We start from the raw sequence: 16,691 nt of genomic DNA, 5'->3' as shown, positions 1-16,691 counted from the left end.
ACACACACACACACACACACACACACACACACACACACACACACACAAACACACGCGAATAAAATACGCGATTTAAATTTACAAAAATAGTTTCATTTTAGCTTTATTTTTTTGTTTTACATTTATAACTTAATTTATGTAGCAGTTATAACTTCACCACAGATTTTTTCTTTGTCGTTTTCATTGTAATAATTTTTTCGCAAAGGGAGACCTGGTGTCTCAAAACACATATTATTGATATTATAAAAAAAAAATAACAGTTTTTACAGGTTTTACCTAGTTTGAGCACCAGTCTTCCACATTCAAATGGTTACATTTCTTTGATATGGTGTGAAATTTAAGTGTCAATGTGGAAGAAATAAACAAATTGTTATTATTATTATATTTATAAGACCGGCACTATTTTCCCGGCTATAACAAGCTGGAACAAATTAAATGATTACATTGTTCCTTATCAATAGTTATTCAAAGAGCGCGCACGAATGACTTGATGAATGCAATAGTTGCAAAGCCTCCGGCGCTCTCGCAACCCTTCGCTACTGGCAAATAGGATTAGAACTTATTTCAAACTTAACAATTTACATATATAAACAGTTACAGTGTTCGAAATAGACTGAGCAGATGTAAAATCGGGTGCGGGTAAGTAATATGGCTATTCTTAATTTCGACTCTAGTGTTTTATTTATTTATACATTACTAGCTGGTGTCCGTGGCTTCGTCTGCGTAGAATAAGTATTTTAAGCCTACATCTATAGTACTGCACTACATACGAATTTTCATACCCTGTTTCACCATATTAAGGTTTATTTTTGTGCCAAAAAGCTGCCTAGGTATATAGTAAGTAAATAGGTGAAAATCTATCTCTATAAAAAAAATCATCAAAATTGCTTCTGCGATTTAGGCGTGAAAACGTTACAGACAGAGTTATTTTCGTATTTATGATATTAATTTGAAATGCTGCATGTACAATTTGTGCAAAATGAATCTTAAAATTATCACAGTGACAGCATATGAATCTAATTGGGACATTGCAATTTACGACATTTGAGAGAAATTGTTATTAAGTATAATAACAAAAAGCCGTGGGTGCCCAATGGTTTGACCAACCGGGTGGGTTCGAGTTCGGACTCGCACCTTTGAGTTGCTCGGAATTTATGTGCGAAATTTAATTTGAAATTTACCACGAGCTTTTTAGTGAAGGAAACTTCGTGATGAACTATTTTTCTTTCTTTCTTTCTTTCTTTCTTTCTGATGAAAACTGCACGTCGAAGAAATTTCACAACCTCGGAAAACGAGTCACGAACCCGCATTGGGCCAGTGTGGCGGACTATAGCCTAAACCCTAGCCCAAGAGAAGAGCCGTGCCCAGCAGTGACACTTATAATCGGGTTGATAATGATGATAATAACAAAACATTAAATAATACATGACTTAAAAATTAAAATAAATTCTTGCAAACAATTTAATATTATTTCAAATTAATATAATTACGCACTTTATTTTCATTACATAGATTAGATAGCAATATAGTTACATGGAATTGATGTCTTATCATTAGGAAATTTATATGAGTAAGTGAGAGATGAAGCTAAAGAGAAGTCAATCAAGATAAATTGCAAATTCTTGTCATGTTTTGTATCGAATAACGTCATAAAGAAACGAAAGAGTGCCTAGAGTGAAATGTGCAGGCAAAATCAAAAGTAGCTCAAGATATACAACTTTACACTTTATTTTAGTATTTTCGGACGGATATAATCCTAAAGAAACGTGAATTATAAATAATATTTTCTTCCAGTAAGTCATCTTTCTTTTGCATTAATGCTATTGAGAAACGAATAATCTCAGAACAGAGTATTATAAAAACCGAGCTAAAAAGTTATTCATCCTGCAGTTTCCCACCTCTAGAGGTGGAATATTTTCTTCAAATTTAAATGGGACCAATACTGAGGCACCCTCTTTCCAACAAAAAAAGAATCATCAAAATCGGTTCACAAATGCCGCTTAACATATATACAAAAAAACAGTCGTATTGATAATCTCCTTTTTTGAAGTCGGTTAAAAACTAGCTGTTAAATACACGTACATAATAATATTTCCTCTGGTTATTGCTGTCTTTGCGCGTGCAAAGAGATAAAAAAAAGCTACTTTATTCACTTTTCAGTAAAATATATTTTAACGAATTTTACTAAACTTTGTCTTCAGTAAATGTGTGTATGGCACAAGACTGAAATTTAATATTTCCATTGTTAATATTTAATCAGAATGCCGCGGGAACAACACGCTCGAACTTTCCCCTAACAGAATAAGGATAATTATTTATCCTTACACAGACACGAAAGAACCATTTTCTCTTACAATAACAATAATTGACTTATATCTTATAAATATATTACGTGAAAAATCTTTTTCCTCAGACACCGAAGTTATTGTATGTTCAATTATCTATCAGCCTCTGTTGTCGGAAATTCGGAGAATATCAAAGATTTTGCCAATGTAGATGTTCTCCTCAAAGGCATGTTAAACGATTATCTATTATTATTATAGAAAGGAAACGCTTATCGATATTTATAACCTTTTTATATAAAAAAACCAAAACCAAAATCAAAAGTTTGTTTATCCGCTTCCGGTGTGTTCGTTACCGCGGCATATAATAAGACAAGTAGGGTAACTCCATACAAACGTAGCAGCGCATTGTGTATAATCAGTTGTATATCATAGTCACTTGACAGCAACGCGAGTGCAGCGCATAATCTCGCGATGCACTCGCGTTGCGTAAGACTGGTTGTCTCAACCCGTCTTTCATTATTATGGGCTATGATCGCGGTCTCCTCAAATGTAATTGAAACGCGTATGGAGCTCCTCGTCAAAAACAATCATGTGAGCCCAAACCCAAGGTAGCTGCTATATATTATAGAGTAGTTCCTACCATATTTCTACTATTTCTATCATCAGCTCAACCCATGGTGGCCATGCATTTTACTTTCATTGAAATTACATTTACTTGCCAAGATTTATTGAAACCGCTTAACGGAAAGTGAGTGAAATTCAATAACCCGTATTCAGTCCCTATTTTGCCACCTTTAGAGGTGAAATATTTTCTTCACATTTAAACAGGACCACTACTGAGATGCCCTCTTTCCAACAAAAAGAGAATTGTCGAAATGTGTTCATAAATATTAGAGTAGGTAATCGCGTAACATACACACCAAAAATACAGCCGAATTGAGAATCTCCACCTTTTATTTCAAATCGGTTAAAAATGTAAACAATTTTATATTATTTAACGTCTGGCACGGTTTGCTATGAAACGTCGCGTTGGTTCCAGTAAGGCCGGATCGAGGGAATTTTTTCTAAGTTCGATCTTTGTATTAATAATTATAACAAACTAGCGGAGTAATTTCACAGAAAATAATTGAATATCATTTCAACAAAAAATTTATTTTATATTGTTAAAATATAAAACATATTTTAAATTGTTGACCTATATACCTAAATAAATATTGTTATATCTCAAGAATATCAATTTTGTGATTGTTGTCTTTTGTCTCTATATGTGTTTTGTGGTACATATACAGCATTGTCTATACAGAACTGTCTATTCTAATCAAGGTGTTCAATTGCATATAGAAGCCAGTATATCTGGCCACTAGATGTCGCGCGGGTGGTCAAGTCGCGTGCGCAATGAAACCGGAGCGACACGCGCAGTAACCCAATATGGCAGTGATCTCGTACCCGCTTGGAATGGCATTTTAATATCCCACATTTTATGTCGCTTATTGTTTACATAGATTGATAAAACAAGTTTAGAAATAATTGAAAATTGATGGATTTATTTATATTAATTTTATTGATAGAAATAATAAAAAAAAATTTTAGATTATTTCGATTAACGCTATAGGACGACAACTTTACAGGCATTAAAGTAGGGCAAATGTTGCCATTTCAGTTATTTTTATTATCATAACAAATATGATTATAAAAAGAATTTTCAGGATTGATTTTGTATAGAATTAAATATACCAACTATATACCTATTATCAATAGACAAATTTCTGAAGTTTTCAAGATGGAATGTAAATTATGAAAAAAAAGCTGAGAGAAATTGATCTGTTACATTTACATGGTTGACCACGTCATGGTCATCGTCACTATTGGAAGTGCGTGTGGCTAAACGTGAGGCTATTTCTCAGTTAACTGAAAAGAATGGAAAGAGACTACAAGTAATAAATCGGACCTATTGCACTATTGTCGATTTGCATAATTAAATGCAGAGAATAGATTCCAACCATTGAAAACTAACTTAACTGAACAAAAAAACGGAGAAAACAATGTTTTCTGAGGTTAAATATGTACTTACGATAATAAAAAGTGTTTTCTAATACATAGACAACGATGAATCAATAAGAACTGTCTCACACTTCACAGTTCACACTATATCGAAACCATAACTCAGCTCGTCAGGTTTTAGTAAACAAACAAAGATCGCAGCCGTGATTTTTGCAGCACCTCAGCGCACAATGGTGCGAAAGCTGGCGCGGGGCGGCAACAATGCGTCGTTGCAGTATCGGCGCCTGCGCATCTCGCGGTGGCTCGTTACCTGGGGGCGGTTGTTTGCACTGCGATGGGAGCTAGCTAGCAGTTAAATTATGACCAGCCTTCGTGATGTACTGCTTTACTCTCAAATCTTGTATTGTTTCCATTTATGCTGTTTTAGAATTTTGAATGTGAGAAAGCATTTTTCATTCATTCAGCTCTGGAAAAACAATTTACATCGACGACTACCCGCAGAAACTTGCGAAAAATGTATCGACATTGTTACGAAATCTATACAAAGGTCTGTTTACACTGAATTTTGTCGGATCTAAGCTCGAAAGATAGACAATTTTTAAGTAATATTTTAGTTCATCAAGTTATTTATTCGATAGCAAAAGGTAGCGTCAAACTAAATCAATAAGCGAACATTTTACAGAAATCTAAACAGACACAATGCAATTTAGTTCCATTGCGATAATGTCACGACAGCAATGTGAAAGCTTTCATATCAATTGAATCCATTAGCTGAGTACACAGGTCCTGTCTATTTGCTCATCAGTTTTTATCATTGGTCAATGGTAGTTCGTGTTTGTATTCATGGGGCTAAGGATAATGTTGGAGTTATTATTTGACAATTTATAAAATTTCAAATCGATGCCTTACTTTCTCAAACTCGTATCTCATAAAGAGCGATTATTCAGGAGATGGCAAAATGTTCTATTTATTTTAAATTCTTCTCAAGGGTGTAAATTTACATATATTACTTTAATAATAAGTGAAAACCAGTGTGTGAATATAACGGAAATGTGATGTGAAATAAGCCTGCAAACTTTGTATATACAATCCATGTTTTGCATTACAGTAACTTTGTGCTTTAAGATACGAGCTTGAAAAAGTAAGGCGACGAAATTCTGTTATTAGTCACAAGTGACACCTTTTGTGTGCCTATTTTTTTATTATTTTCTGTATTTTCGAAGCAGACAATTTCTTTATTACTCTTTCAACTATTTACGTATTGTTAACATTTTGAATATTTCCCCTACATCTCGTATGTTTGTTTTTCAAAACATATGCACACATTCAAAATTAGTTTCTCAACTAAGTATATTGAAACGTACTCAAAAGTAACATGTAAAATACAGAAAACATTCATTCTTTAGTCCTCGTAGCAGTGAGATTTTACGTACAGTGTTTTGTCCTAATATAACAATTTTATTTTCTTTGTCCAATGGTCGATCGGTCACATCCACATAATTGATGTCTGTTTTCCTAACAGAACTTCCATTTGCGATTTTCAACACGATTCTCAGAAATTACATTATGACTGTGCTTTTTACGTTCTCTCTAACAAAATGTAACCGCAAAGGTCGCGATTGTCACCATGTTTTCATATATTTTTTTATAACATCAAGTGACGGGACGAACAAGTCCTGCGTGTGGTGGTAAGCTACACGCCTGTCCATAACAGTTATAGTGCCACTCAGAGCTTTAAATGACTATTTCTCAAAATAATTAACTGCCTCCGTGGCCGAACGGTTACCATGCCGGACTGCCACGCAGAGGCCCCAGGTTCGATTCCCGGGCCGGGAGAAATATTTGTATGGCCTACATTTATTTCTCTCGTGAGTTTGGGTGTAATTTGTGGTTGTCTGTGTGTGTGTCCATGGCACCCGCGACACAGGGTTTCCCTATTGCGGGGCTGTGTTGAGTGTGTGTGTTATTATTATTATTATTAATTGTACGTAACGAAAAGCACGTTACGAAATACTTCAAAAAAAATTACATTAAACTTGTTATACATTACCCTACTGCCAAACTCTGTCTTTTTCGCATTGTCGAAGTCGGGTAATAACTGTGTACATTCAACTTTATCCCGTTATGTAACGAAATGCATAAAAATGTTACGAAATACTAGTACAAACATGATCATAACCGAGTTTTTAAATGCCAGTGGTTTGTTATAACCTGATATTACAAATGCAATACGCAATACGAAGGGATAAATAAATCAAGACTCACCTTATCATGAAAAAGTTCTTTACTATTAACGTCACGAAAATATTGACCGTCACGTTTGGACTGATTGTCATGAAAAAAATGGCCGAGGACGCCAAACCAACAGCCAATAAGGATAATTCAAGTGGTATCCGTGCAAAAATCTAACGGACGAGTTCGGAAATTAAGTGAAAGTGGAAATTAAGCGTAACGAAAGAAAAGTAAATAGTTATGACTCATTTTATTTTTGGCATATTACTTAAATTTTTACTATGAAACCACATATCAAATCACTTTAATACAGAAACTACATTCAATCAAGGTCTGTAATACAAAAACATGCACCTTATTAATGTGACATTTCGTATTTTATGAAGCGACAAACACTTGAGGTCAGGAGGCGGCAATTTTATTTTTGTAAGAAGAGTAAATATATTGTTAGGAAAAAGTTGAAATAATTAATGAAATAATAAGATTACACTTTTCACTCTTCGTTGTTTTAAAAACTAATATTTATTCTTTAAAATTTTCCTATTTATTTTTGTACGATTGAATTAAATATATAGTATTTTTTCTACTGTTTCGGGGCACACCCCTTTTTTGTAAATGTACAAATATTTTGAAAAATAGTCAAATTGCAAAGATCTGAAGGGCACTACTACTGCGCCCGTCACTCTGAGACATATGTTGATAAGTCCCATGTGCCAGTAATTTCACCAGCACCCTTACCCTTCAAAACCGGAACACAGTAATGCTGACATTACTGTTTGGCGGCAGAAATAAATAAGGTGACAGTACTTCGCTGGATGAACTCTTTCACAAGGAGCTCTAATGCTACTATATAAACTTTATCTTTATTTCATTAAATTCCACAATTGCATTGTTGGCACAATTACGTTTAAAGTTTAAATACAAGAGTATATTTTAACTTGATTAACTTATTAGCGAACATCTACTTCCTTACAACGGACGAAATGTTCTTTGAAGTATTTCTATTATCGCTAGATAGATGTCGCTGTAGGTAGGTGAGCTACCATTTATGTGTTTTTGTACTGGATCCCATTAATAAAATACATTTATATCTCTCAAATAATGTACAATTTATAGGATAATCATATCATATAATACCCTTCTATCTGCGTGTGTGCCATTTGTTCACTGCCCAGCACTTAGCTTAACAAAAACTGATAGTTGTAATACCAAAGCGAAAATAAAACAAAAACGACCGAGTACAAGAGCGGGCCATTTCGCCAGAAAATATACTGAGCGGTAAGAATTAACAGGATAAAGGCTTAAAGTAGCCGAAGCCGCCAGATTTATGTCGCGCCGATCGCAATCGGAACCATTCTGCGTGTAAAGACGTTTTATTTACTCGATTGGCAACCTTCGACAAGAATCTCTGATGTGATATACTTTGTTTTAAAAATGTTGTTTCTATAGGTCATGTTTACGATTTTTTTTACATTAGTTTGCATATGAGTAGTAACCAGTCAAGATTCTCGAGATTTAAATTCAACTCTATGGCGCCTGTGGGAGAGTGGTCCAAAGTGTCAAGTTTGATGTGCTCTTGACTGTACGAAACGAGCGAAAATAAATGAAAAAGTCCAAACGAACGTATACTTGAAAAGAGCCACAATATGACACCTATTTCCCATTCATTGCGACCGTACGGGAACAAATCGACACAGCTTTATCATAGTAAAGGGCCTTTCACACAACCCTTCCGCGGTTATCAGATAACGCAGTGAAAGCGAGACACATTTGTCTGCTACCCACTCGACAGTAGTGTAAAAATTGTCAGCGAATGCGATAGATAGCGATCTGCTATTTGTAAGCGACGAGGGGCTGTGATGACCTATGTTTACTTATGTTACCATGGCAGACGAATGCGTAACACTTCCTTTAAAGTGCGTTGTGCTATACTGGATAATATATAGCTTGAATGAAAAACTTTCTCCTTTTTATTTTGTAAAATATACATGTAAAAAACAAAGTATTTTATAAAACTTTTCCAATTATAACCGTCTTTGAAAAAAGGAGGAGGTTCTCATTGGATTGTATCATTTTATGAATGTTACTCGAGTACTCCCTATTTGTGAACCGATTTCGATGATTCCTTTTTCGGGAAAGAAGGTCCTTAGTAGTGGTCCCATTCAAATTTAAAGAAAATATTCCATATCAAGGGGTGGCATATTAGGGGATGAATCCGGTTCCAATAAATTTCACCCACTTTCCGTTAACCGATTTCAATGAAACTTGGCAAATAAATTAATTATTAGTAATTCCACAAGCGAATAAATTAGTAACTAGTAATTAGTCACATCGTCGCTTAACATCAGGTGAGATTGTGGCCAAGCGTGTGTCTATTATATATTAAAAAAAAAAACTCCAAAAATTTTTGTGGATTAAAAAAAATATTTTCAATGATATTTAAGTATTATATTTACCAAATTGTATACTGCGAATATTTGCGAAGTTCGTAAAAACAATAATAAAAAGTTAGACTCACATATACGTTTCGTTCGTACATACATCAGGTACATACATACATAAAACCGAATTGAACGAACCAACTAAAATGCGATACTCTGCCACTAACACCTATCAATTCGCCCAGCCGAGGCAGCGAGTGATTGCAGTAATTTCTATAAAAAATCCAACAGTAAAGTTCGCCAGACACATCGAATCGAAAAAATGTTTCATCAACAATAATTTTATTATCGTAATAACAAAATTACGGGTTAACTTTATACGCGATTTCCACACTTAATCTCTACTGTTTAGGGAGTTATTCCTTCAGCTTTTGCTTATGTATCGGGGGAGAAATGGAACCTTTTGTTGGCCTATAGCATTATTATTTCTCATTTTGTTTTGTTTATTAATACAATTGGCTCGAGGCGCAATATTGATATTCAAGTTTGATGATGACTCGCCGCGAGTTTTCTCCCCGACCTCGCTGTATTTTTATAGGTTTTATAACAATTGCGTTCGTTTCTTTTGTTTAGGTTCCACTGAATTGAATAATGTTTACTAAATTTTAATATTAACTGAATCTGATGAGGGAGGAATAATAGAGATTCTTCGATCTACAATGAAAAAACAGAATCATAATTTTTTGGTTCACTACTTACTGAATTTCAATGTTGAACTTTAGCAAACGTATTTCAAATACCTATACAGCATAAATTTATATAGATTGTTTTTCGTCTTTACGTATTGTAGGACTTCAAATAAAACGACATTGATTTCTCATAAGAACAATCTTAGTACAATTTTGCTTCGAATAGCCATAGCGCACGGAGCGTTTCTCATGGAGAAAATGGAATGACGTGAATAAATAACTTGCAGAAATATCAATTAAACAATTATGCTGTCCGAATGGAATCGTGTGTAATGATAGTGGGCCGGGCCATAACTCAGGCGCATCTGTTCTACGGCTATTTGCAAAAGGCACGACATGCGCCGCGCTCGCTCGCATGAGACCTGTCTCTGAACTTAGACCGTACTGCGAACTCCATGGCTCTGAATGAAAACATAATTTTACAACAAGTTCAGAAAAATATGTAATTACAAATAATGATCTGTGAGCGCTGCCGTTTGTTGTCTATTAAATGGGTAATTCTATCTAACAAAGTTCTAATTTATAGGGTTTGTAATTCGAGGTGCATATTAATTAATTTATTTGTTTATTTTCATAAGGCACATCAACAGCATGTGTATTCATACATTCGAACAACTTAAAACTAAAGAGATCAAACTCCGATGCACAAGTCAATTACAGATGCACACAACATTTAATTCCTAACACCTAGAGGCTAATTAAACTTATGAATATATGGATATTAAAAGTAGAAAAAAAAATAAGTTAAATCATCATAACAAAGGTAAAGAAGTAAATGAAAACAATTACGCAATTAATCGGGTACGCTCCATGTATTTTAAAATGGCAAATTTGTACTTTGTAAGGGAATAAAAAATATGTTTCGATTTTGGTCAACCATGTACATTATACATTATACATTGTGGTTGGATTGAACAACCGAGTGATGGGCTTCCGGGGTAAGTTATATGGAACCGAAAGTGAAATGCGAAGAAGCATCCATCCTAGCATTTCAAGGTTCCGTTGTTACGTTTGCAACCTAGGGCGATCTTGCAATGAACTGAGCTTAAAAAACCCCAAACAATGGTCATACGGACACCTATGCGAAATATCCCGCGAAAGAAAGGGGACGTGTCTTGTGAAAGCTCGCTGTATATACTCAAAGTGGTAAGAGCGCACCGTACACCCGGGGTTAAATACTACGGAAGCATATTCATATTGATTGCGAACCAGTGTATTAAATAAAATTATTTAGGTTTTGCTACCAAACGAACGCGAAATTTCTTTTGACAAAACCTAACATTTCAGCTGCCTACTTAGTTGATATGTGGTGTGAATTTCAGTTTACTATCAATGATGATACCTAAAGCTTTTTACTTCACATAATTCTTCTAAAAGTTGATCACTGACATTGTATCCCGAGCTGAGTATAGCTGCAGTGATGTAAACAAGAGGTGATATCATTTGTATAGGAAATGACAATTTGCGGTCCCAGATCAGAACCCTGCGGTAGGCTTGATTGTGCAAGATATGCATAGATAAAGTCAAAGCCTTTTATGACGGCTGACTTATATCTTTCCGATAAATATGAACAAAGCCACTCCAATAGACATCCGTTTAAGCCAAAAGCTTCGTGTTTTCGCAAACGTAGACAATGATTAACTTTATGCATATTTGTATATTTCAATTGCGATAATTAGACGGAAGCTACAGTGGATAAATGCACATTTCTTTTTCGCTAACGAATAAAAAAGCCATATTTTATATCAACAGTGATTGAGTGAATGAGTGTTCTTTTAAAAATTAAATATAGGCATCATTAGGTCATAAAATAAGACGCAAATGACAACGTGAGCCTCGGGCTATTCTATATGCGATGGAAACGTAAAGAGCTTGCTATAAATTGCAACAAAACTGCTATTTACCGACTATTTTCTAATTTCAATAATTTTGCGTAATAACGCAATAAATGGGCAACATAATATAATGTGATGTAAATGAATCGTGTGTCGTTATAGACCCGCTGAATACAGGAATGTGGACTCGAGAGCTGAAACTACGTGCTCTAACATCCTAAGAGCAGTTAATCAGTGTTACTCGTACGTTCGATTACGAAGAACCGATTGACTCGAGATGTAGACTAATATCGATTATAACATTTACATCGATAAGCCTTCCTGCTGTGACTCCATATTATAATCTCTGATAATTTCATATGTAAATTCTGAAATGGTACGTTTATGTTTCTTAGAATTTGTGCGCATCGTTCTACTAGTTCGCGGTAAGTTTATTCGTACTACTTATATTATCCATTACAAACGGGTGTTAGTAAATTATGGTAATGCGACTGTATCGACAGTAATTTTAAATTTTTCCACATCAATTACTCAAGTAGGGAGAAATGGAAACCAGGTCTTAAATGTCGTAGAGGTAGGATGCGAATGAGATCGGTGGAATTATTAATATAAGGTTATTCCGCGAGACTTATCGCTTTAAGTGTCAATCTGTGTGTTGGGCACGTTTTTACTATTTATATAAGTCGGCTGTACAGTCGAATGCAATTAAATGCACACATCTAGCAAAATTCAAATTTGAATTTCGAAAGAGTTATTCTATGAGTCATGAAATATTTTGCACAAATAATAGTCCATGTTCTCAAATGTTTCATGAGAAAAATATTATTACAATTGAGTAAAACGATTCTGAAGATTATTTGTATTGTAATTTCGTGACGTGTGTACACATTAATGCAGACGACTATACTTACCGACTTTTAGTGACGTCATTAAGTTTCAGAATCGACTTACCTTTTTCGTAACTGATTTGTCTCTCTTGCTGGCGGGCGTTGTCAGCGGCAACTTTGAGAAGGCCCTGGATATTCCTAAGAAGAGTCTCTGTGGAGGAGACCAAGGTGTCCGCTGTGGGGTCGACGACCTGCACTGGGGGTGGTGTAACATTTTGCTGCGCGTAGCTCACCGGCGCAGGCGACGTTGATGCCGGCAACTCGCGTTCCGTATCACTTAGATCGGCACCTGTAAGGGAGGAGACACTGACTTCATTCCATAAAAAAAATATACTTTATATAAGTGGAGTTTATCCGTCTACACTAAGGTTGCATATATATTTATTTGTTCTTTTAAAAAGATTTTTTTATATAAGTTACAATTAACACATAGGTACTTATTATAACTACACAGGTAGTCACCATCAATATACAAGTTTAAAGGTTTTGTAGAAACGTATAAATAACATACAAAAGTTTTATTATTATTTACATCACATTTATGTTGTGAATCCTATTATATCTTTAATGTTAATAAAATCGACTTGGAGATTTCATCATTTGACTTTCATATCATAATTATTAAAATTTTCCTGTAATCTCAGCTTTTATTGTTTTAGTTGAAACAAACAGTCATTCTTTCGAATATTACATATTTATCAATAAAATATAAGTAGCTGTAGACGTACAGAAGAAGCAGTGTTTGGAATATATTCGGAACTTGGTTGGACAGGGTTTGAACGACATTCATTATGTAGCATGCGTTTGGCAATATGTGAGGTAAAATTACAGGCACATGGGACTTGTCAACTTATGTCTCAGGGTGACAGGCGCAATGGCAGCGCCCCTCAGATGTTTGCAATCTAAAGCTCGGAATGGAACTGCAACTGTTACGGACAGGCGTGACTTGTTCGTCCCATCACTTGGTAATATAAAAAAAGTATGATGTGGTTTAGTATATTCAATATGCCTCAGTTGTTATAATAAATAAGAAAATCTTACTTTCTTATCTCAACTTTAATTTTTTTTAAGTTCTCAAAGACAGATTTTTTCTTTTTATTGAAGAACAAACAGTTTTTTTACAATTCTGCAGAAAAACAATTAACTTATTATACTTGTACTAAAAGGTTAGCATGTATAATGTATAACCAAAGTAACGTTTAGTTAAAAATATAATATATTAAAAAAAAAACACAGAAAAATGTAACAAGTAATTATTCACAATCATAAAAACTCTCTTTTTGTATTATTGATTGTTACTTTTTATTTTTTATTTTTAATGTTAATCAATATTTAGTTAATTACAAAGCGATGAACTTGTTCTTATTTATTTCCAGAGAATCAGATGTTGATGAATCTTAGGACCGATGTGGTGAAGCCTACTCTGTTGATGTTGATGTTGAAATCTCAACTTTGAAAAAGCTCTAGTGTGCTAAAGGTGATGTGATTGCGCTCATGTATCATTCAAATCGAGTTGCAATTATTGCTGGACGAACACCGATATCGCGTGGTGCCTGCTTTGACACACGCCGGCGGAGGCATATTCACATATCCGCCTCGATTTACGTATGGTCTGAGTTTGCTGAAAATAGAGATTAAATTTGATCTATCGAGATTGGGAAATTTGCAATTAAAACTCTAATTATTTAACGAAGCTTAATTCGCATTAGATACTTGATTTATTTTTGTACAGTCACAACGTAATCGTTACAAGTGAAATTATATTCCAGCAATTTTCCGTTCAGAATATGTTTATGAGTACTTTATTATTTAATATAATCTTAGATAATATTAATAGGATATATATTTTAGTATCAGAATAAGGACCCTGAGAAGCCATTCGACACCGAGTGGGCTGTCTCTACCCGATTTATACAGTCCGTTGCACCACACCGCACTTATTCCTTTTGCTGCACTCGCTACAAGTACACATTTAGCATGTAGATTATTCTTTTAGTTAAGTACTTGTTTATTTTTACCTTACAATTGTAAGCCATGTTTTACAAAAAAAAAACTAATTGAGAATTATAAATTTTATCATAGACAATTATTTTAATTGTTCACATAAGAAATACTCACTATGAAAGAAAGTAACGAAAGCATTATGTCTTCATTGTTTCGCGTGACGAGATAATTATGGTAATGTACGTGTTATGTCAATAACGGACCGCACAAGTTCAAAAAAAGTTGTTTCGCTCGGCGTCTCTCACGGTCCAAAATAGTCTATCGATACTTTAATTAACTGACGAGATAGCGAACGCTCATCAAATAATGAAGACAACATCGTTTCGTCATTGTCGATGCGCACGATAGCACTCTCCAGTTGTCACAACACCATCTCCCTAATAACGCCAATTAACAGAAACCTACAAAAATTTAACACACGAATTTAAACGCTATTTAACCGTAAATAAAGGTCTGTTTTAGGGCGATTCAGGACGTCGAAGCGAAAGACGTTATGAAAGTAAACGGAGATCGAGTTCAAAATCAGACGGATGATTGAAAGAAAGAGGTAATATTAAACGGACAAAGATCAAAGTTGAATGACACGGCTACGAAAAAACGCTCTGATAATGAGGCTGTGGTAATCGTGATTGGCGTGAATCACGTATCGGCTAAATCAATCGTTAAATAAATACTCCAATCGTTTCGTAACCAAATTGGAATTTTAATTCAAAGCAAAATCTAAGGTGTCGTATCGGTCTCAACGTTAATTCCATTGTTTGTACAAAATTTCCCGAGGCTCATCCCGTAAAATCGTGGCAGAGTGAGCATTTTCTATAATCGTTGGCAGCCATCCGTTCCCACGCTATCCGACCATTTTGTGTGTAACCTGCAATAACTACAATACACAATCCTTATTGTTTCACTTAATTTAGCTATTGTACGATCCTAACTATTTACATTTGTGTATCAATTGTTTTGATTTGCACGGTCGCGTTATGTACAGCAATGTGAAACATTAGCTTCCTATTCATTTGAAAATTATCATTGGCTGAAGAGAATTTCTATTAAGCTTTAACAGCTTAACTTTAAGGAACTTGAAGATGCTATGAAATGTTTGACTACTACCGTCACTATTTCATTTAATCATTTACTCAATGTATTATAAAACGGGTGTAATTGCATTTGTGAGTTAGTGACGTCGGCCTAATAACTAGTTTACGCTTGATTGATGATCCAGTCGGAGATAGCACTAAATTGATTAAAATATTTATTACGGCAATAGATTCAATGAACAAAAAGCTTGTAGATGAATAGAAACTGTATGTGTCGTTGGAACATTATCATACCATCCATCATTTCAATTTAACAGTCTTTTCATTTGGGATATGTATAGTGACCAATCGGAGACTTTTTTGTTAATCATTGAGTCAACATACATTAAAGTACATACTTAGTAGTTTATTTAGCGACAATTGGGTTGTACCACATACCTCGTATGAGTTTACGTTCCAAAGTCCTATTAGTTGAAATTCTAGACAAGGTAGACAGACTGTATAGTTTAAGGTCAAACAGATTGAGAATTGTGCTATATTAAATTGAGTTAAAAGGACTATTCATACATCATTGCGAGCGATTGCGGACGGTACTAGTAATAAGATTTTATTATATCGGACCATTATAAGTAAACGTGCGGTGTCTAGGGATCAAGATGGGAAAATGTATGGGAACGCAAGCGCATGATCATTTGCTAATCGACCACCACAACTTACACATACTTTATTACTGCAGCCAAACACTACGCAAGTGTTTTTAAGTTTCATCAAGTCTTTTACGATTTGCTTATTAGCATTCAACTTATTCCGCATCTGTTTGATTATAAAATAATTATAAAGAACCTTTTACAATGTATGGTGGCGAGTAGTCATTTTACACTTATTACTATAAGTGTTACCAGTTTCTAAAATAAAAGGAAGGTGGTTTTATGGCTGATAATTTCCGAACTATGAATGCTGAAGGTTAGTGCTATTACTGGGTAATTTCGCTGAGCATTACACGGGATATATTGAACGGGTGATACCACTGCACACCGGCTGTGTTAATGCAACACGGACACTTTCTTGTCATGCGCGGGCGCGCCGTGATTACACCGGGAAGAGACGACTTATTAATATCGTCTTGTAGTTAATGCGAAACTGGATTTAGTTACCTTAGCTTTTAGCAACACTTATCGCTAAAATGGTCGAATGTTTCGATAATAAATTTTATGGTTTTAATTTTATCCTTTTTTGTTATTTGCGAGGTCAAATTCGACTCTAGCTCACAAAGAACAACAATT

The 16,691-nt window shown here is 34.6% G+C and overlaps 1 protein-coding gene across 5 annotated transcripts in view; it reads right to left on the bottom strand.

The window, feature by feature from the left end:
- LOC113226904 (dachshund homolog 2) overlaps positions 1-16,691 on the bottom strand; it is a 162,212-nt gene that overhangs the window by 44,071 nt on the left and 101,450 nt on the right. For all 5 annotated transcript variants that reach the window (XM_026459705.1, XM_026459706.1, XM_026459707.1 and 2 more), the window contains one exon: positions 12,435-12,659. In XM_026459705.1, the coding sequence (XP_026315490.1) occupies positions 12,435-12,659 (225 nt within the window). The remainder of the gene's footprint in view (positions 1-12,434; positions 12,660-16,691) is intronic.

This window comes from Hyposmocoma kahamanoa, unplaced genomic scaffold (assembly GCF_003589595.1).
Source record: "Hyposmocoma kahamanoa isolate Upper Pololo Valley unplaced genomic scaffold, ASM358959v1 202, whole genome shotgun sequence".
Lineage (NCBI taxonomy): Eukaryota > Metazoa > Arthropoda > Insecta > Lepidoptera > Cosmopterigidae > Hyposmocoma > Hyposmocoma kahamanoa.
Note: the sequence above shows the minus strand (reverse complement) of the source record. Positions and strands in the feature narration are given on the sequence as shown.